General features: G+C 39.7%; 3 protein-coding genes across 4 annotated transcripts in view; 1 reads left to right on the top strand and 2 right to left on the bottom strand.

Moving 5' to 3' along the window:
• LOC103383733 (ankyrin-2-like) overlaps positions 1 to 9,933 on the bottom strand; it is a 44,980-nt gene extending 35,047 nt beyond the window's left edge. The window contains 1 exon segment of the mRNA XM_025058270.1: positions 9,485 to 9,933. Coding sequence (XP_024914038.1) covers positions 9,485 to 9,613 — 129 coding nt within the window. The 5' untranslated portion in view covers positions 9,614 to 9,933.
• Positions 9,934 to 11,025: 1,092 nt separating this feature from the next.
• hpf1 (histone PARylation factor 1) lies at positions 11,026 to 15,333 on the bottom strand. Its single transcript, XM_008316990.3, has 8 exons — positions 15,181 to 15,333; positions 14,018 to 14,195; positions 13,273 to 13,459; positions 12,841 to 12,939; positions 12,457 to 12,601; positions 12,065 to 12,152; positions 11,635 to 11,807; positions 11,026 to 11,404 (listed from the first exon to the last, which is right to left on the bottom strand). Exons 1-8 carry the CDS (start codon positions 15,262 to 15,264, stop codon positions 11,270 to 11,272), a joined length of 1,089 nt encoding a protein of 362 aa, XP_008315212.2. The 5' UTR covers positions 15,265 to 15,333; the 3' UTR covers positions 11,026 to 11,269.
• Positions 15,334 to 16,300: 967 nt separating this feature from the next.
• The window catches only part of ppp2r2ca (protein phosphatase 2, regulatory subunit B, gamma a), a 5,982-nt gene continuing 493 nt past the window's right edge, over positions 16,301 to 21,789 (top strand). Inside the window, exons 1-9 of one of the 2 annotated variants that reach the window (XM_008316991.3) lie at positions 16,301 to 16,636; positions 17,268 to 17,460; positions 17,803 to 17,900; positions 18,023 to 18,206; positions 18,467 to 18,579; positions 19,003 to 19,180; positions 20,083 to 20,247; positions 20,366 to 20,535; positions 21,212 to 21,303. In XM_008316991.3, coding sequence (XP_008315213.1) covers positions 17,397 to 17,460; positions 17,803 to 17,900; positions 18,023 to 18,206; positions 18,467 to 18,579; positions 19,003 to 19,180; positions 20,083 to 20,247; positions 20,366 to 20,535; positions 21,212 to 21,303 — 1,064 coding nt within the window. In that variant the 5' untranslated portion in view covers positions 16,301 to 16,636; positions 17,268 to 17,396. The other variant, XM_025058917.1, reaches the window with a different exon arrangement.

Genomic DNA, 21,789 nt, shown 5'->3' on the forward strand with positions numbered 1-21,789 from the left:
ACTTTGGGAACCACTGAATTGACTGATGCATGTTTTTGGAAAATGGAAGGAAATCAAAGCATCCAGAGATAACTAGAACACAGCAGAAGAACTTTCAAATTGACTGGTGCATGTTTTTGGAAAGTGGAAGGAGATCAAAGCATCCAGAGAAAACTAGAACACAGCAGAAGAACTTTCAAACTCCACATAAGTTACTATAGGAGCTGAAACTGGTGACTATCTTGCTATAAGGCAAGACCACAAGACACTGTTCTACTGCGTGGCCCAAGTATAACTTCTCTTTACACTCAAAAATCAGTAGGCAGGACAGTGTGTATCAACTATTTGTCTGAGTCAACGTTTCTAAATTTAACTACAAAACATCAAGGCTTGCAGTTAAAGTGTTGCACAAACAGCTGCAGCACTCACAGACACAGACACATACTGTTCACACACAAACAGGTCGCAAAATGAACACAAACAACTTGTATACACACACACACAAACTCTCAAAGTATGTTAGATCAGCTGGCCCGCTGTAGGAGCACTGCATGTACTTATGCATTAATGTGTCTCTACCAAGTAGAAGTTCTTCAGGAAGCTGGCCTAGATACTGACCAAAGATGTACTGGAAGAACGACATGATCCACAGGGTGGATTCTGTTGACCTGGATATAATATTACATTTTGACATTCTTGGAGACAACTAGAGCTCACTCCGACATTTTACTGTAACACAAACCAGTCTAGGATGACACTCCAGACAGGTTTTAAGGCTAGAAATATGTGGGACATTATTTCAATCACAATAAAACTTCAATCCTACTTTTAATGACAGGTAACGTATATAGAGTCTATCATATGTTTTAAAGATGTAGTAACTTTGGTTTCCTAAAAAATAAATCAACGTAGAAGTAATCTAAACAGTCTTTTAAATGGATGGAGATAGTGGTGTCTACAGGCCTGCTGCCCTCAGTGGTTTTTTTTTTATTTCTATTGTTGTTAATTGTGATTATTATTTTAACAATGTTCTGGTGGACAACAGAGAGTAGAACTATGCATATCCTATGGGAATTCAGCTACAAAGAGCACACTAGTAATCAGGCAGATTTGAAGGGAGTGACACTTCATTGAGCAAAACAATCCACACCATCACAACATTAGCATCAGTACCTCTTACCGGTTCGTCATCGAGTTCAGAGTCAGAATCTCCAGTGTGTTGGTTAACACTGTTGTCACTTCCAGTGACAGCTTTATCTGATCCACATGTGTTGCATGTTGCAGCGTTCCCCATGGGTAGTGAATTAATGTCCTGTAAATCCAATTAACAGAGAGCCCTTTGTCCCTCGCTTTATCAATTTAATTACTGTGTAGTCCACGGATGTCCAGTAGATGTAGTTTAAAAGACTCCAATGATTCCGCTCTGTTGCTGTTTCAAGCAAAGATCAGATCAACAATTGTCTTCTTTTGAGATGCAATAAATGTCTTAGTTACTTAACTTATCTCCACTCTATCTCCTCATCTGTTCTCTTCTAACATTTGCCCAGTTTAGACTCCTTAGATCTGCATGTGTCTGATTCTGTCCCAGTCTTAGTCTGGTCAAGCAGAGACAGAGTACTTCTTCTTCTTCTCTTTGGAATAACAACTGCAGCCATAAACATTTAACCCTTACAGTCTCACAACCCTGGCTATTTTTACATTCCCAGGCCCATTATTTTACCAAGAACTCAACACTTTGCCAAGCCTGTCCAGGGTGTGGTCATCGACAGCTGGGACTGAGTCTGGCTCAAGACCTCTTGGCCTGTGGAGATCTCCAGGAAGCAGAAACCAGACACAGTACCCTGATCAGATGTCAAAGACTTCACACAGAAAACACACACAAAAAACCAGGGGAAACAAAGTACAGTGAAGTTGGGCACAAGGTGTCCTTCTGTGGGACAACAGAGAAGATTCCACACAGTGGAGTTAGCACAGACTAGTGACTGCCAGTCAACTGACACTTGGTGACTTCCCTCTACATGAGGAGAAAGTAGGTCGGCCTGGACATCAACTGCACCAAACGGGGGCTGATGGAATATGACTTGACAGCTTGTGAGTGTGTGTCTCTCTGTGCAAATGGACCAGCTTGACATTTCAGCACCAGGGACAGGGCCTCCATATCACACCTCTATTTCAGTAAGAGTTCACACATATGTGGTCTGATATGTCTGTAATGCCACAGCCAGTGACATCAGCCACAATATTATGGACTTTAGGAAATCATAAATGACACAAATCTGCTTAATAACTCTTCACTTAAAACTGTTCTGTCATGGTGCATTATTCACTTACAGCCTTTATGTGTTGTGCTCTGCCTCTCTGACACCCCCTGCTGGTAAGGACGGGCATTAATTATTAGTAATGAGTCTGATTTATCGAACACAGGGTGTCCCATACATGGTTTTTTTTAAACATTGTATTTTTTCATATTTCAGATACTCTTACCCCACTTGATTTTTTACTTTTGGTTGCATTTGAAGGTCATCGTTTATCAGATACAAAATAAAAAAATAAATAAATCACCTCAATCAACGTATCGCCAGCGCCATTACAAGCATCACCAGCTGTGCTTGAACGTGTACTCCAGCAGTGGAGGACAGACATTGAAATGTGTTTTCAACACAATGGCAGTCATGTAGAGCATATTATATAATTAAAAATGTATTTTTATATAAAAATGTTTAATTTTCCTATGTACGGACATTTGTGGGACACCCCTTATTTAAAATCCATACATCTAATGGCCCTGTAAAGATATTTAAAAGAAAAACCTCTACACAACATATTGTGTATGTAAACACAACCAAATCCCATCAGCTGAAACAACGTCTCAAGTTTCACCATAAACAAAAAAAATCTATAAGTGTATTGATCAGGATGTTGATCGATCATCAGACAGTGTCCTTACTGTAATACTGTAACAGTTAAGCTTTGTGTGAGTGTAGGCGAGCACGCACAGTATGCGTGTGTGTCAATTTAGGTGTCAGCTTACATTTGGTTGGATGTGGGGTGGGGTCCAAAGTGAGGCGATGCACGCTCTTGTTTCTTTTTGGTTTAGTGAAGCGCCCAGATGGGGAGGGGTTAATGGTCTGCTTTCCATTTTATAGATCCAGAAGCTTTTATAAGCCCCATTAGAAGTCCGTGATGGATGGATATGAAAGAGGCAGCAGATATCAGCACAGTGGAGCTGCACGTGCCTGATCATGTGCTTCTAGCCAATTGAGGTTGTGCACATGTGAGTATGTTTTATACACGTAATGCACACACACACGTGCGCTTGTTTTCCAGTCAAATTGACTGTAACTTTAACTACTGTTCAATTATGGAGAATGATACTTTTTTTTTAGTTGACAGTCAGTATTTGGTCAACTAAAACATACTAACAAATATGAAATGTTAACAGGTCAAACATCATTCAAGTAAAACACCTACAATTCACATTAGCTCAAAACATTAATGACTCCAATAACCCTTAATCATTGGTTAGTATTTTTAACCTTTCAGTTTTGTTTTTTTTCCTGTGTTATTGCTCTGCCTGCTAATGGACCGTCAGTGCTGACTAGTGCAGTTGGGCCAATGATGGTTGTCTGGCAGCATATAATGCATTTTAATAGAGGCAGAACTTTCTGATGAGATGACCCATTAAGTTGTCAATGAGAACATCAATTTTTCATGAAAAATAATTTTTAACCCAGTCACGATTGCTTCTCAGATTTTTCTCTTTTCATTAGCGCGAGGTGAGTAAAGCTACACATTATGCTTACATTAACCTGGTAATTCAACTGAATAGCATATAGATATAAGACATATTCATTCTAGTAGACTATCCAAAGGCCAAGAAGTAGATGTATGAAGTTTTTACACCTTTCAACAGATTTTTATTTAAATGCGGTTTCTAAGGATTACATCATGCAGGTCTGTCATAATCTGTCATTGGGTAGTAAAATTATTAAATAAAATGGATTGGGTCTTAATGTTTATTTGACTGAATACACAGCTAACCTGATTGCCAACCTTCAAATTTATTTGACTGTAGAAGGGAACCAGACTACATGGAGAAAACCCCTCTACACACAGAGAGACCTTATGTAGGAATCATCAAAATGAACTAAAAGAAGTGAAATTCTATGAGCCTGTTCTCATGTTCTGTTCTTTGATCTGAGGCAGATGGCTTCACCCTCTGAGTCTGGATCTACTGTAGGATGTCATTTACACAAACACATACACACACACTATGGAAATGAATGGCTGAGCTTACAAATATGATTTAAATGTCAAGTCACTTCGTGGCCCAATTTACTGCTGAGGAAAGGTCAAAGTCGTAAAGGGAGAAGCACACACATGTTTCCCTCTCTCCCCTTCATCCATCTGCTTTCTGTTTTATTTACCCCACAAAACCAAATCACAGCCTTAAATTTAATATAATCTGGACAACACATCAAGATCAAGCCACACCCAAACTAGCAGAAATGATGCTTCAGGGATGAGCAAATAAAGTCTAGACAGTGTGTGGATGGGAAACCATAACAACCTTGATGAAGTCACACAGAAAGTCAACCAGACCACGCCCTTTTAAAATTAAAGGAGATGATTTATGGCCAGCAGCACTTGTCCTTTACGTTGCTGCTGCATCAACATCCCTGCATCCACTCAGCAGTGACACCTTAAAAATGTTTGCAGGTTTACTTTTACTGCATTGTGTCCTCAACTTTCTTTCTTATAAAAGGAAAGCAAGACACCTCTAAAAGAATCCATCTGGTAAGAAATGCAGAGCATGCAGTCGAGTATATGTGTAATTCCATTATTCACTCCGTGAGTGATCATGTGTTATCCAACAGCTGTTAGAAAAACGCAAAACCTGCAGCTTCAATGATGTTTACTGCCCAGCTATTTTACAGCCATGACAGCACGGAACTCACAGCGTTTTAAAAATCTTGGCCGCTAATATACGACTTTGTCTATTTGAGCGGCTGGCCGAGTCATTCAGAAACACGTGACGTCAGTTTGCCATTACTGTTAACAAGATGACACAACTGTGAGCCAGCTGGAAAGTAAAGCACCACCTCTCAGTAATGTGCAGGACCCATCATTGACGAGAAGAGCAGAAGGCTAAAATAGACTGTAATGCAATGAGGTGGATGCACAAACAGGCTGTAACGTCCAACCAGCACAACAAAAACACACATTGAAACACTTTCTCTACCAAAAGAGAATGATGAATGCTGTCAGAAGAAACATTTTCTCTACCAAAAGAGAATGATGAATGACTTGTTCCGTCTGAGTGAGGTTAGTAAAGCGGTATGCAGGGCGTCCTCAATTTTTGCCGTAAGTCAGAACCCACACAACGTACATAAGTACCAATGTCACCCACCTACGCTAACACAGTGGTAACATCATGACCTAGGCCATAAATACATCAGAACCGACTGACTTATGCCTGGGAGTCATAATGAAGGGCAAAATGCTCCCAAAAAAACAACACAAAAAAGCATATGTAGCAATCCATGGTGGCCTACCACCAGCAATTGTAAACAAAGACGATTTAATTGTTTGGATAGTAATGCAAAAAGACATTAGGTTACCAAAACTGGAACAGAATGATCTACATTTGTAATCGCTAGAGAAGAAAAAAAAACTAGGAAAAAAAAAAAGGAATGGAGGTCAATGAATATTTGCATGATAATTGTTAATTTAAAAAATCAATACAGTACTGTAGAACATCAATAAGGTCTTCTATTCAAAATATTGCAATATTTAAATGTAAATATTTTCTTACACCCCTTGACTAAAGTAATTAAAACAAAAACACATTTAGTTTTGCAGTTACACGTTACTCTTTTCATGTCTATTTTGAGTTTCCTGCCTGAGAAGTAATGGTTGGCTTCACTGTTACATAATGAACAGCACAAGTAGGAAAATTTAAATATAACTTCCCTGCTCTCTTTCTGTGTGTGTTAGTGTGTGTGTGATGTGTTTTTCAGTGAGCCATGCTGTTCTTGAAAACGGTACAAAAACAGCTTTGATGTCTTTTCCTGTGAGAAATCCTTCATTTACTCATCTCCATCTTGAGAAAGAGGCAGTAGAGAAAAGAAGAAGAAGAAAAGGGGACAAAGAGAGAAAAATAATGTAGAGAAGGAAAGAGGCAAAGAACAGAGATGGAAAATAAAAACAGAGTAAGATAACAGTGGAGAGTGAGATTTAAAAAGCGTTGCTCAGTTTCTGAGAAGTCCATTGATTACCAGCTGCCACTCCTTCCCCTCTCTCTGTCTCTTTGTTATTCTCTCTAACGGGAAACCCAGTTATAAGTCCATGATGAATAATTAACATCTAAATGCTGCCCCCCGGTCAAAATACACCTACCCTCTGTAGAATGTGATTAATAACGGATGCAGCATAGCACAATAAGATAATTCCATATTCTTTGTTGGTCAACATAGTTTCCATAGTCATGTTATGTGCATGTATTCCATGTACATGTTAACCTATGGTTAATACTTGATATACAACTACTTCTCTTGTCAAATACTAGCTTTAGAAAGTATCCAAACTCATATTAAAATACATATAATATCAACAGAGCTGTTATCTGAATGCCGAACCAAAGGTTGTAATTCACTGGTCTTGGTCTATGAAGGGTTCAGCATGGCTGCTGATTAACATACATTTTAAAGAAGACAGAGTTGCTGCTCTTTAGAAGTTATTCCTTTATTTTATATTTATATGTTATCTGGTGAAATACATGTTTTGTTTTCACTTTCAGCTTTCCTGAGTATGTATTGTTGGTCAGCTGTTTATCATATACTCATAACTAGATCAAAAGTTTTATTTAAAAACCAGTCAATATTAAGTTGATTATTGTTATAGAGTCCAGTATAGGTTTGCATACATTATATATAGTGTTTGTGACTTTGCTGTTTTTTAAAAATGTCAATGTCTTTATATGCACCAACATTAAATCTGACTGAGATGACGTTATATTAAGAATTGGGACTTGTTTTGCTTTATCATTACAACTGAGGTTCTAAACAATGTTTACGAGTGGCTTGGGGTACTTCATGTAAATACTAAGTGCTCTAAGTAAATGCAGCTATAGAATCCTGAGGTGTGTGTACTGCACACACACCCTGTTAATAAACCGCTCCCACTGAGCCCCCAATGGGGCAAACAGTCTCATTTGACATTACGCAGCAGTAGACAGCTGTAAGCTCAGTCTCATTTGGCATTACGCAGCAGTAGACAGCTGTAAGCATACGTGGGTGTGTGCGCGGCTATGGCTGTCCAGAGGTAATGTAATGACGGCCATGGGTCCATTAGGACTCTCTTCCTGCAGAATCCCATCACACCACTCCCAGTGGAGACTGAGACAGGCTGGCAGACGGACAAGCAGACACACAGGAGCGAACAAGAGAGGGAGCCGAAAATGTCAAAGGCTGCAGTGTAATCTGACCTTGTGGCACATCAAGACCTCAGTTCATGGAGCAGAAGTGGGGAGGAGAGACAGGGCGGAGGCGTAGTGAAGAAATTAGAGATGATACAGGAAATTTAAATCAAAATATGTGAGAGTCAAAATCCTCGTAAAGGCACTAAAATGATACAAGGAAAGAGCAAGAAACGTTTCAGCAATCTTCAAACCAATGTCCTGTAGAGTAGTGTTTTTAACTCTCTTTTGACTCGCATATTCTACCTGAATTTTCCTGTAAAAGACAAACAGACACATCTGCCTCCATAAAGTTTAAAATCCAAAGTTTTAAAAAGAACTATGTTTAATCAAACTCAGAAGTGAATCTGACCATGCAACCAGCTTTTTTACTCATGCTACATATCACAGCTGAAAACAGAATCAGAGGAAACTGATTTTTGACTCATGAAGTTCAATAAACAAAACTGAGGTAAAACTCAAATATGTACTTCACCTTTAGGTTACACTGTTCCATCTAGCATCCACCTTGTTAGGAGAATGAAACTGGCCCCTGGGGCAGGTCAACAACTGACCCTGATGGGATCATTTAAGAACTGAATTTCTAAACTATCCCCAACAATCACAACATCCTTTAATGAAGTTCAAGTAACATCTTAAACAGTTTTTTAAACAGACTTCATTTGCCGCCTCAATTAAAAAAAAGAAAAGAAAGTTGAATAAGCACTAAATGTCATTACGATTCTACTGAGGACCATGATAAAAATTAAGGATGAAAAAACTGACGTCTTTATATTTCTTCACAGATTATCGCATCGTGATCGCATCAAAGTACATGAGATCAATGTCCCCACCCAACAGGAAAACACTAAGGTGTGTATCCGTTTGTGTGTGTGCGTAGCACTGGAGTCCATTACTGAAATCACATTAGCTTGAGAGGGTGCACCGAGACAGGAAACAGCCATCCAGCATCTCCTGACTTACTTTCACTGAATACTGAAATAAAGAAGCGAGGAGGGTGGGGCAGGGGGGTACTGTAAATCATTGATGTTAAATCCAACACCAACCTTCATGACTGTAAATAACAACCGTAAAAACTGTGATAAAGAAGATGTACGCTGGATTTTATGATCTTATTTGGGTGTGGTGTAGTTGTAAATGTTCATATACCGTGTACAAACACAACTGTTTTGGGAAAATGGGAGGACGGGAGAGGAGAGAAGAGAAGAGAAGAAGATGGGACATGAGAGTAAAAGTGAAGCAAAGAAAAGAGGAGACAGTGGCAAAAGGTAGAGGATAAGAGGAGGTGGAAAAATAGTAGGGAGAAGAAAGACAGCAGAGGGAAACGCCTGCCTGAATAATGGAGTTTTACACAAATAACATAAAAAACACATTCAAGACCAAGACTGGCTTAACAGAGCGCTAGGAGGACACACTAAGAGGACACAGCCACACGAACGTACATTACTGCACATTAAGCTGTAGCAAAACTATAAACAAGCAGACGTCACTGTGAAGTTGTTAATGTACCAATAAATCACGTGAAGCATCTAATTTTGCGCTAGTCAGAGCAACAGAACAACAATGGTGACAGAAGTGGTCTCTGTCTTCAGATGAATGGCTGCTCAGACTAAACACTTGAATCCTGCATGCAGACACTTGCTGTTCGGAGGGAAGTTGGAAACACCGCTCACTGCGGCCTGTTGTTGAAACTAGTGGAGTCAGTGCAGGCCTGAGAGTATATATTTGGATGGCCACATAACACCTGGCACACTTGGCCTGACTGCGTATTAAGGGACTCTAATCAAATCTGGCTGTTGTTGGAGATTCTCTCATATAAGATGCTAATCTAACACCTCAATTTAATGCAAATCATAAACATTCTGTCACATCACCAAACGGCAACGCCTTTCCTTGCTCTCCCTCTCTCAGCATCAGCAGTAAAAGCAGCAGCAACAGCAACAGCAAAAGCAGCAGCGGTGGAGGTTCTACTGTAGCTACTGGTTAAAGGGCTGAGTGGAACACTCACTGCAGAGACGAGACACCCACCTGCCGTATACGGTTTTGGTTTGGCGGCGCCAGCCCAACGTCCAGAGACGTGTTGCTCGAAGAGGCCATTTTCAAGTCACGGTCGGAGCCGCCGCCCCTGGAACGAGTTTCCTCCGGGCTACTTGACATTGCGTCTCGGACTGACTGCTGCTGGAGGCGAAGCGGTCACCGAGGTTCCTTCTGTGAGTGCAAGGTGGATGTATGTGCGGCGCCTCAGACTCCAGAAGATTCGCCCAGATGAAGGTTCATGCTGCGGCGGCAGATTCAGTCTGTAGTTGACGGGACACAGGCAGTTTATCCAGATTTGTTAACCGTGAAACTAAACCCAGCGCTCCCCTGATTCAGAGATGTTCCCGGTGTGTCGCTGTAGCATGCGCGTGCGTGCGACACTGTGAACGCGCCTCAGACGCGCTTCTCCTAAACTCCGCAGGATCAATGATGCCTTCAGGTACTACGGGAAATCACACAACAAAACGTTTTAAGTTACAAAAATATGTAGATTAAAAATAAAAATCATACCGACAAATAAATGACAATATGTTAACATTCTAGCACATGACACACATTGCTTAGGGTTATAATTTACAGATTTGATAGGAAAAATGGCCACGGGTTTCATTTACTGTATGAATAATATATTATTTTAAAATTGTTCTTGATTATATTCGGGGACTTTATTTGTTTATTTCGTAACACAATGAAATAAACCGTGGTTTGATTTAAATAAACAGAAGCCTGCCACCTTATCCAAACATGTTACATTCGAACATTTTTAACCAATTTTATATGAATGCACCTCCAGCTGTAGCGAGCACTTGTTTTGCTCTTGTCCCCTTCCGCAGCTCTCGGTACATCTGCAGCGGTAAGAGCTTCAGACAGGCAAGTTCACTGTGGGACAAATAATTATTTTATAGATAATAAAATAAAATAAAACTGCTGGAACATTATAAGAGATATCGAATGTTAAATTCCATAAAGGAATGCACCAACTCCATCTTTGCTTCTCCAACGCCCTTATCCTCATTGGCCTGGTCCTCCTCTCCGCCTGCAACCGTAATGAAACTTGACAGTGAAATATCAGAATTGATGTTTTTGAGATATGTCAAAAAAACAAGTCATTTGAAATATGATAACTATTTTAGGTTACACAGTCATTGCTGAGGAGGCTGTTTCATTCCGGACAGAAAGATAAGGTTTCAAGATTTTATGTTTTTAAGATTTATGTTTTGGTAATTGTTTCCATGGTTCTGTGCAGTAGGAAACAATTTTATATTTCCTAAGATCCAAAATATTAACCTTAAAATGTAAGGTTTTATTACAATTACTGTTGCCAATTGAACCCTACTATTGTGGCTGTTTTGTTGGAATTACTGTCCCCTTTCTTTAAGGAGAAAAATTACACTCGACTAAGAGACTAAGCTTAAAAGCATCTTTCTTTGCTAGTCATCAAATGGCCAAACAAAAATAACCATCCATCTGCTACTATGTACATTAACATGATTATTTGTCATTCAAAAATGTGACAAAGTCAAGAAAATGTAACAGAAAGATAAAAATATAAAAAATACTTTATTAAACATCTACGTTTTACAGACAAAAATTATGGAACTGGATTTAAGCAGGAGAGAGCAGCACCAAAATCCAGTAAGACACACTTAAAATGACGCACAGGACAACACCACATGGTGGGAAGAGCTTATAAAAATGAAATGGAATCAAAATTCAGAGTCAGGAAACTGTAATAATGTTCTCAGTAAGGATGGGAACGTAACTTCTTCATCCTGTCTACTGTGCAGAGAGTTGGTCCAAGTTGTCATGGCTTCGACTGGAGAGGTGGGCCTCCAAAATTTCCCCAAATAAATTTCTTTTCAGCAAGTTGTAGGCCATAGGTAGAACTTGTTTGATGACCTTGTGAAAATACTGATGAGAAGATTAAATTAGAGATAATGAATATTTGTGATCCCACCCACAAAACCATAGACAATCTGATGATGTGCACATATAAAATATTATAGGGGGGTAGGGGGCAGGGAGAAGATATTCAACCATTCTGTTTTTATATTGCTGAGCAAAAAAAAAGGATATATGATTTTTTATAATCATCAGGGTATTTGTGTACTAAAGGGCAACATCAGCAGTGAAAGACTTACATGGGACCCGTAGCAGAAGAGGTCTATTCCAAACTCGTAAGCCATTCCATAGTCACACTCATCATTGGCAAACTGAACCAACGTGATAATCTCCTGTATAGGTGTGAAGGCCTTCATACGCTCTTCGTCGTTACGAGCTTCGACAATTGCCTTGCAAAACTTTTTAAGATCCGCTGCATACAATGGAGACATAACATGGAAAAAAAAAAAACATAATTAAAATGCAAATGTGGATTACTAACAGATTATAGTACATTTTTATGGTTGTACACATTCATGGTTTCACAAAACACAAACTATGTTCTTATTTTCTTCTCAGTATGACACAGTATATACCAATAATCTCTCTATGCTGTAGAAAAAAAATACAAATGATTAACCTATTTATGATTTATGATTTTGTTTATAATTAGCCTATGTTTGGACATACCATCTGTTTCGGGCAGTTCTCTGTATCCCACATCATTCTTGTCCACAGGCACAACGATGCCAGCACAATGAAACGTCTTAGTAACAACCTGCATGTGAGAAGAATGATCTGTCAACAAGGGTTCTGTTTTGAAGTTGTGGCACAGATCCAAAGATTGAAAAAAAATCAGTAGTTCTTTTGGACTTGACTTGTTACCGGTTACTTGTGATTCCAGGTTTGACTTTCAGTTATTAGGCTGTGCCAATAACTGATTGTCATTTTGTCCATTTTGAGTTCAAGTTCAACTTAATTGTTACATAACTGGATCTGGGTTGTTATTCACATTATTAAAACGTGTACCAACTTTTGTGTAAATGTAGTTAGTAAAAATTGTTGTCTAGATTGTCATTAACCTTTTTATCTCTCTGCTTCATGTCTTTGGTCTTCTGCTCCAGACACAGGTCCAGAGTCTCCGCTCTTTTCTTCAGCTTTACCTCCAGGCTTTCAACTGCAGCTCTATCGCCCACTTTTTCTTTCTTCTTCTTTTGCAGAAATAAGCTGAGATTAGAAACAACACACAAAACTGAGTGGGTAAAGAGAAGCACAAGGGAAAAGATAAATGATTAAACGACTTTGTTGCTGTGAACATCAGGATGAATTACACATATGGCTTAGGATAAAAATACATGCAGATGACAGTTTTAAATAGTGTTCATTAAAGTATTTTCCTCTTGCTGCAGTTTTTAAATCCTCATATTTAAAATATTCTTGGACCGTAAAAAAAAAAAGTTACTCACAGGACGGCAGCAAACAAGTTGTTTCCCATCTGTGATATTGTGCAGTTTTTCTTGGCTTCATTTTCCCCCACAAATGAAGGGAGGGAGTCTGGAGTGTCTCTGGTGGATTGTGCAAAAAATAAATACCAGTAAAAATAAAGCAGAACATCTCATACCAAAATGAACCACTTACTAGGCAGACTTTATTTTTGCTGAAGAAGATAAAGGAACTGTAATTAGACAAAGTCGTCAGTTTTTCTCAGGTAATGTGGTCGTATTCTATTGTATAATAACTTAATGGTGACAAACCAGTATGACCCGATACACAGTGATTTTCTTTACACTTATCTTTATAGATAAACACTTAATCAATTACAACTTTATTGGCAAAACATAAGGTAAATTCTTCATTGTAGGTCAAAAGAGGTTCTAGTAAGTTTTCATGTTTCATACCTGTAATAACCAATGTGATGCTGGCTGTCCTCACTTCCACGTAGCACAGTCTGAAACTCTGGCGGGTCATAGAAAAATCTCCAGTGGAGATGGAAGTTGGGCTGAGGGTTGGTTGACTTTTTGTGGGCCCCAGCCAGAACATCAAAAGGACCAACCAGGTGCAAACCCAATGTTTCTGACAGTGCATCTGTTCACAAAATGAAACGTTTAGACAAACTCTGTCAGTCATACATTTGAAAAAAAAAAAAAAATCATCATTGTTATTTTTAACACAGGAGTAGCCATTTTTTCATCTGACGAACAAAATCTGAATCTGAAAAAAAGATGTGTCTAATGCTGCATACACTAATGTCTCTTCCCAGTTTAACAGAAGAGTGACCAGGTGTGGTGTTTACACCTCATCAAGTCACTTTTTGTTGGGATTAATCTAACCAACATATTGTGTTTGTGTTAATTTGTGTTTACACGACTAATGAGTTCTAATGAGTGAATTTTTTTAAAGGTATTCTGTGTATATTTTTCCTGTGGTTGTTCTTAAAGTAATTAGTGAAATTATGACTTTTAAGAAAATGCCTTATACATTAAGCCTGTACATTGAAATGTTTTGTTGGTGATAACCAGTAAACCCAGTGGCTTCATCCTGCTCCTTCCATGTCTAGACGGAATAATTGATTAAATATCAAATGTACTTTCTATTCTTTCATTAGAACAGTAATCAGATATGCTGTTAGTGTAAAGAACATACCACGGGGGTTGTCAGGACAGAGTTCCTTACAGAAATCCCAGAAGTGGTAGAGATCTTCTGGCATTTCAAGCTTGTACAGATGCACTATCTCATCACGTTGTTTGGAGTTCACATCTGACACATGAATAGCGTTGGAGTCATTATTGCGAGCCTTCTTCTGAGCCCCATTGCCGGACTCCTAAAGAAATATCATGTAGAAAAAGCAAACATATTATTACTGCATTCTAGGGATGTAACAATACACTCAACTCACAATACAATTCATGTTTTTTGTTCATGAAACTATATTTAAGCGTAGTGTAAAATGTTCAATTCAACTAAAAACAGTGGTCACTGTCTAGACATACGTTTACTAACCACAGGTTTGAGCAGCTACATGTAAAAACACATGGCACAAAATAACTTTCATCAGCAGTTTTTAAGGTAATGGGAAAAAAAATCAAAAAGAACACTAGAAAACATTCTGAAGACCCCAAGACAAGAAAAAAACAAATATTGTTGCATTAATAGTAGTAGTGGAAAAAGTAGTGTCCAAGAAGACAAGTCACTCGAACACTATGCAGCAATGGCCTGAGATGTCACAGAAAAATCAATGTTCTACTGCAAAGACACGTCCAAGCCAAAATGATTCTGTTCAAATATATAATTTGGTCGGAAATAACACAGAAAAAAGTTTGGAAAAAAGAAAAGCACTTTAAAAACCATTAAAACATTACAAATATAATATTTTGTATATACAGTGTATATGTTAAATGTCCATGTTTCTTTAAACGACGGCGCTGGCACTGACCGTTGGCTTTAAAGGCTAAAGAAATCAGTCATGAAGAGAAACCAGCTGCGAACCAGAAACAGACGACTCAAATTCTGCCGTCATACATTCGCTCTTTTAATGGATGGCTGCATATTACGTTCATTTAAACGTTATTTCACAGAGACGGTGGTTTTAAATGCACACCATTCATAGGTCTGCGGCAGGTTAACTACTACTACTGCCGCTGCCATGTTGTTCCAAGGCACCGCGAACCAAACTGCTCTGACCACACTCTCTAAAGGAAAACCTGTCGCCACGCAATGCAGGTTCCACATAGTCCTGTTTGGTTTTAGTCCAGTATTAGACTTAACTCTAGGAACGTGACTAAAATAGTGAAATCTGCATTATTTACCTGAGCAGATTTAGGTTTTCTTTTTGCGCGCCCTGTCATTTTTCCCCTCTTGTCGTGTAGTCCACGTCTTCTTCTACACGCCATTTCGTAGCACTTGTCTTCCGTTAAGAGGCACCAACGCCCTCCAATGGCCAGGAAGGCTTACTGCATCGTAACAAATTCACTCGATTAAAAGTATGGACTAAAAGTACTGTCACTCGCTTTGCAGGAACCACAGACGGGGAGGATTCACAGTAAATCGACAATAATAGATTTTTGTTACGCTACCACTTGTTATCTTTAAAAACATATTTTATGTGTGTTATGTTCTTTACCTGAAAAATAATAATTATAATATATCTCAGCTTAAATAACTCAACTGTGGCACATAATAAGCGATAAAAAGCTTCACCACTCGTATGCATTTGTAAATCTATACATGTGCAAAGCCAATGAAATGCATTAAAAGTACAGTTGCTGTGTAGTTGTATTATGTTGCCTCGGTGTCGATTTTGAAAAATGACACTGCTGGCAGGATGTATGAGATTGAATATGATGCTGCAAATGCTCAGAACTGGCAACATGCCTTACAAATGGTTGAGATAAAGATAAATGTAGTATATTTGATACTTGAGGTACTGGCCTGGGGTAATACTGATACTGTTAAAAAAGGATAAGAGGGACATGCAGGGTGCACATCAGGAACTGATCCCAGAACTTATCCCAGAACTTTTTTTATGGTTTCTTTTGGGCATGACTTCAATGTTTCAAATCTTGTACCTGGACGCCAAATAGGCTAGAACCGCCACTGGACCAATGTGACTATCGTGTAAACATATGAACATGCCATGTGAGCTATAGAACAAAGCAAACAATACAAAAAAAATAATTTTACAATAGACGTAAATAAAATGAAAACAAGAATTATTTTTCAAACTCTATCATAATCATGACAGACGCAGTTGAGAAGAAAAGTTAATCTCCTAAAATCTTCTAAAAAGCCCAAGTTGCAGTCACCGATAAATCACAAAAACAATCACAGATTCATTAATTTAAAAGCATCAATCCATCGTACAATTAGAATCCTGTAGCCACTTTCTCTCTATTGAAATGGCTCCCTCTGTTGGCCTCTCATCCCCCATCACCTGCAATGGGTGGTACCACCACTGACAGCGGCATTTTGATTGGCTGCTCCAGGAGGAGGCTGCCATGACTGTGGATGCTGCACAGAATCATTTCCATAGCATCAGCAGGCAGTGCAACTCCATCCTCCTCACCATCCTCCTGACTCCTTTTGCCTCCTCTCCTCTCACCACCACCCGTTCGGTGTCTCTTTTCTCCTCTTTCCCCTCCCACTGGCAGACACACTGCAGCAGAGGACGTACACACAGGAAAAAGGATAGCAGCAGAAGTAGCATCCTCGTCATCATCATCATCATCATTAGCAGCAGCAGCGGCAGCGGCAGAAGGCGGACTGGTAGGTGTGCTGAGGCCTGTCTTCCACCCTCCCTCACGCAGCATAGACAAGACACTGTGTTCGCCTCTGATCTCTGTCAAGGTCTTCTTGTGAAGTGTGTATGTGTATAGATGTGTGTGTATTTGTGTGTGAGAACATGATTTGGAAGCAGGAAGGCAGGAAAGTAGGCAGAGTCGCCTACCACACCCAGGAAGCTATGCTAAATGTTGCAGTGCATGTGTCACACTCACATGTCATTTTCCTGCCTATATATGCACACAGTGTTTCATTCCTCCATTCTCCTGCTGGTGCCGTTGGCTGTGTTGTCGCCACGCTGACGTTGGATTTGCCCCGGCACCTACTAGGCCTTGTGTGTCTGCACGTGTGTCTTTGACAATAAGTGTATTGAATGTCTAACAAAGGTCAAATCATTTGGCATGCTGTAAGCATTTATTGTCAGCCTGCCCAGTGACAGCTCTCTTCTTTCCTTTACACCTTTTCTCCACCCCCCCCATACCTCCTCCTCTCTGTTCACTCTGCCCCACATCATTATCAATTTCTTTCTTTCTTTTATATTCGCCTATATTTTTTTTCTTCTTGACATTTTTTTTTCTCAAACTCCTTTCCTCTTCCGGGTGGCTGGTTACCCAAGATGCCTTACTCCATGCCGCTTTGCTAGGCCATAGCAGCATGGGCAGAGCCTGGGTGGGGAGAGAAAACACGGATTGGACCCTTCCCCTCAGGACGGGCGTGCTGGCGGATCACCCTCCTTCAGCTTCAGATGGGCGAGGACGCTGAGAGCCCCAAAATTAACCACACCTTCCTGCGAGACTACGTCACTGAAGGTAGAGCGGCCGTTGTGTCATCATTCTCTCTGTGTCGTGTCAGATGGCATACTGGTCAGGCTGTCTGGATTCATTTGACTTCACTGATGTGGAAACAACACAGTGACGAGAGAAGAAGGATGAACACATTCAGTTCTTCATATTGTCAGAAATCCTATGAGAAGTTATTATGGGACCTGTACAACTGTAGTCTTTCAGTCAGCTTAAAACAACCTTATGAGATGTTAGATTAAAAAAAATATTATAATATTTGTCTCTCATGATGTTTGTTAACCCGTCTTTTGCTCCGTTGTTCTATAAACTAGCCTAATTGGCTCCTCTCTGTCTTTCTTTTTTTTACAGCTGATGTCATCTCTACGGTGGAGTTCAACCAGACAGGGGACCTGCTGGCCACTGGGGATAAAGGTGGCCGAGTGGTCATCTTCCAAAGAGAGACTGAGGTTGGTAGAATCTGCCTTTTATGCCCTGTGAGGCAGCAGGCACACCTAGCAGTGCTTCACATTGTCCAACTTTTAGATTGTTTATAATATATCACTACACTTCTGCTGTTGACCCCGTCCAGACTAAAGGGGAGTCAGAGGAGGTGGGAGAGACAGTGGACTCTGGAGAATATAATGTCTACAGCACCTTCCAGAGCCACGAGCCAGATTTTGACTACCTGAAGAGTCTAGAGATCGAAGAGAAAATTAACAAAATCCGATGGCTGCCACAGCAGAACGCAGCGCATTTCCTCCTCTCCACCAATGGTAAGACGTTACCTACGTATCACACTGTGTACACTCACACTACTTTCCACATGTTGCTGTGAATGTACCTACGTATCACACTGTGTACACTACTTTCCACATGTTGCTGTGAATGACTCAGTTCAATTCTACATCTTTTCGTTGCGTTTGCTTGGTGCAACCTTTACTGTCATCTGTCAGAGACAAGACAACAAATCACAGCATCTCTTTCCAATCATAAATAAAGTTCAGCTTCTTTAACTCGTGTCACTGTGTCACAGATAAGACCATTAAACTGTGGAAGGTGAGTGAGAGAGACAAAAGACCAGAGGGATACAACCTGAAAGATGAGGAGGGACGGCTCAAGGACGTGTCCACCATCACCTCTCTGCAGGTACACACAGACACAGACTAAGACTCACACACATTCACTTGTTAAACAGTGGCTGACGCTGGTCTGAGAAACAAGGGGGACATCATTTTAGGCCCAAATTCTGTTCCCTGTTACAGAAAATCCACACAACAGAAAAAAGACATTTTACCCACATTTATCCAATTAATCTAGTTTTTGCAATGGAAAAATAAAACAATTAAGGCTGAGCATCAACAGGATTTAATACGCCTTGTCACTATGGATTTTGAAATTAAAAGAATCAATGAAAGATAGAAAGTCTGTCTTTGAATTTGCTTCCATACATTTCCTGATACATTCATTCATTCCCCAAACACTATCAATAACTAATGTTTTAATTTGATGACCTTTATTCCCCTCCTTTTTCTCTTCAATAATTTTCTATAATTCATGTGTTCATTCTAGGTGCCGGTGCTAAAACCTACTGACTTGATGGTAGAGGTGCGGCCCAGGCGAGTGTTTTCCAATGGACACACCTACCATGTCAACTCCATCTCCGTCAACAGTGATGGGGAGACGTACCTGTCGGCCGATGACCTACGTATCAATATGTGGCACCTGGGTATCACAGACCGCAGCTTCAGTATCCTCTACGTGATTTATATTTTGTTGTTTTTAACCACTGACCTACTTCAGGTTACACAGTGATCCTGATTCACCACTTTTTCCTGCTTATTGTAGCTGATTTGGTTTTGGTAATTTCATCTCTTGCTCAGGGCAGACTCTCCTATTTCACATGGTTTGAAATTCCCAGACAAAGAACACACTAAATGAAGTGCAAAGTCAACTATGGCAGCCATTGTTCTCTGTCAGTTACTTGGTTTCTTCACCTTTAACGTTGCAAGAAATTAAAATAAAAATTAAACTAGGTGTGGCGATAGATTAAAATATATCGCAGTGATCACAGGGTAGTGGTGGATTAATCATGATTAATCCTAGTTAATTATGATTAATCACAATTGTGGATGGAATAATTATTTTAATACTATTAATGCAGTTAAAAAAATAATTAACAGGATTAACACTTGGTGTTTCAAGCCCTGGTTTAAACTATGCGACATGAAAAATGAATTTAAAACAGTGTTAATGAGTCTTAGTGGCAAATATACATGTAGACTGGAGGGCCATGTAATCTCAAAGGAAGGATGCTGTGCATTTGATTTCCTGTTCAAATGGAGGCTGACCTAGAAAATCCTTTCTATCAGTCTATCTATGAGAGAGGAGCTTAAATAATTCATTGAGTCGTACACTTCGCTCTGAACCACACAGGACGACAGGGTACCACAAATAGAACAGAGAGAGGAGCTCAGTGTGCAACTGGGAGTTGGATTGATGCAGTTTTTGGATTCGAAAACAAATCCGAGGTGTTAGCAGAGAGATGAGATTCTTAAAAATGAGGAAAAAGAAACAGAAAAAAACAATGTGCAAACTTCATGATCATCAGATGGTCTGCTGTCAGGCTTCTTGACAAACGTTCCTCCTCAGATATCGTGGACATCAAACCAGCCAATATGGAGGATCTGACCGAGGTGATCACAGCGGCTGAGTTCCACCCTCATCACTGCCACTTGTTCGTGTACAGCAGCAGCAAGGGCACCCTGCGTCTGTGTGACATGAGAGCCTCCGCACTCTGTGACAAACACACCAAACGTGAGCATGATCCTGGAGACAGCGGTCACAGAGTGTCTGCTGTCCTCACACTGTAACACGACCGACCACATGGACTCCTCTGAGTTCTAATGTCTGTGATGTGATTGTTCCCCTCCAGTGTTTGAGGAGCCCGAGGATCCAGGGAGCCGGTCCTTTTTCTCAGAGATCATTTCCTCTGTGTCAGATGTGAAGTTCAGCCACAGTGGACGTTACTTGCTGACCAGAGACTACCTCACCGCCAAGGTGTGGGACCTACACATGGACAAAGGACCCGTGGAGACATACCAGGTACAGTTGCCCATTTTTGGTCCCAGTCACATCTAATAAAACTGATTATAACATAGAGTCTTGTCGTTGACACATTAAAGCAGATCATTAACTGGTGGCCCGGGGACCAAATCTGGCCCAAAGATCCATCTAATCTGGCCCATGACTGGATTTCAAAATTATGCGGATCATAAAATTAACGTGTCGTTCCACACTATCAACGCAACTGAAAAAAAAAACCCAACAAAAACTGAGACTTAAATAACTATCAGTATCATTAAATATTGAAAATGATCATATAAGAGGCATTGAATAATAGTTGTCTAATAAAATACATTTACATATTTTACTAAGATATTCATATTTATATATTTAGTTCCTAATTCAACATCCATTCATTATAAAAACAATTATATTCTAGATTTATCCTTTAAAAACTTACACTTTTATAAAGTCAGAAACACTGAGATTTAAAGAAATGCAGGAATTCTCTGTATTTTACACTCATTTTTTCCAAAAACTGGGTCAGGACCGACACGTGGTCAAACAAATGTTTCTCAAAGTACAGTAGTTTAGTCTATCGGCCAAAAAATATGTAAAAAAAATTCAAAATTTTTTCTAGCAAAGTGGTCTAAGAAAATAACAAAATAACATAATATAATGTCATATATTTGTTGGCTTTTTCTGTCGTTCTCAGGTACATGAATACCTGCGGAGTAAGCTGTGCTCCCTCTATGAAAACGATTGTATCTTTGACAAGTTTGAATGTGTGTGGAACAGCTCAGACAGGTAAGTGTGTCTCTAGTGTGTGTGTGTAATCCTTGTCTACCTATACCTTTGGGGACACCTTTTGAAATATATATATAAAACAAGACTGTTGTGGGGACACTGTTTTTGTAGAGACATTTCACTTGCGAGATGTTCTAGGTGACCGCATTTGACTAATAAGACTGAAGACCTGAAGAACCTGGTTCTTGGCAGCTTTAAGTTGAAGCCAAGAGGCCGACATCATTTGTACTTAGGATCAGTTTTGTTTAGCTTTCTGATAAAGTCCTTGTCCGGCTGTACAACAGGTGAACAACAGTCAACACAGATTTGTAAAGACGACAGCTGCTGAATCTTTGGATTTGATGCAGGGATCAGATGATTACAGAGCATTCGTGCTCTCAGTTTCTGCCTAATGCTCCTTCATCACCACTACACTACAGTTCAATCAATTGCACAGACAGGCTTTGGAGACAACAAATCAATCCATCGATACTGTTAATCCGTACT

This window comes from Cynoglossus semilaevis, chromosome 9 (assembly GCF_000523025.1).
Source record: "Cynoglossus semilaevis isolate Cse_v1.0 chromosome 9, Cse_v1.0, whole genome shotgun sequence".
Classification (NCBI taxonomy): domain Eukaryota; kingdom Metazoa; phylum Chordata; class Actinopteri; order Pleuronectiformes; family Cynoglossidae; genus Cynoglossus; species Cynoglossus semilaevis.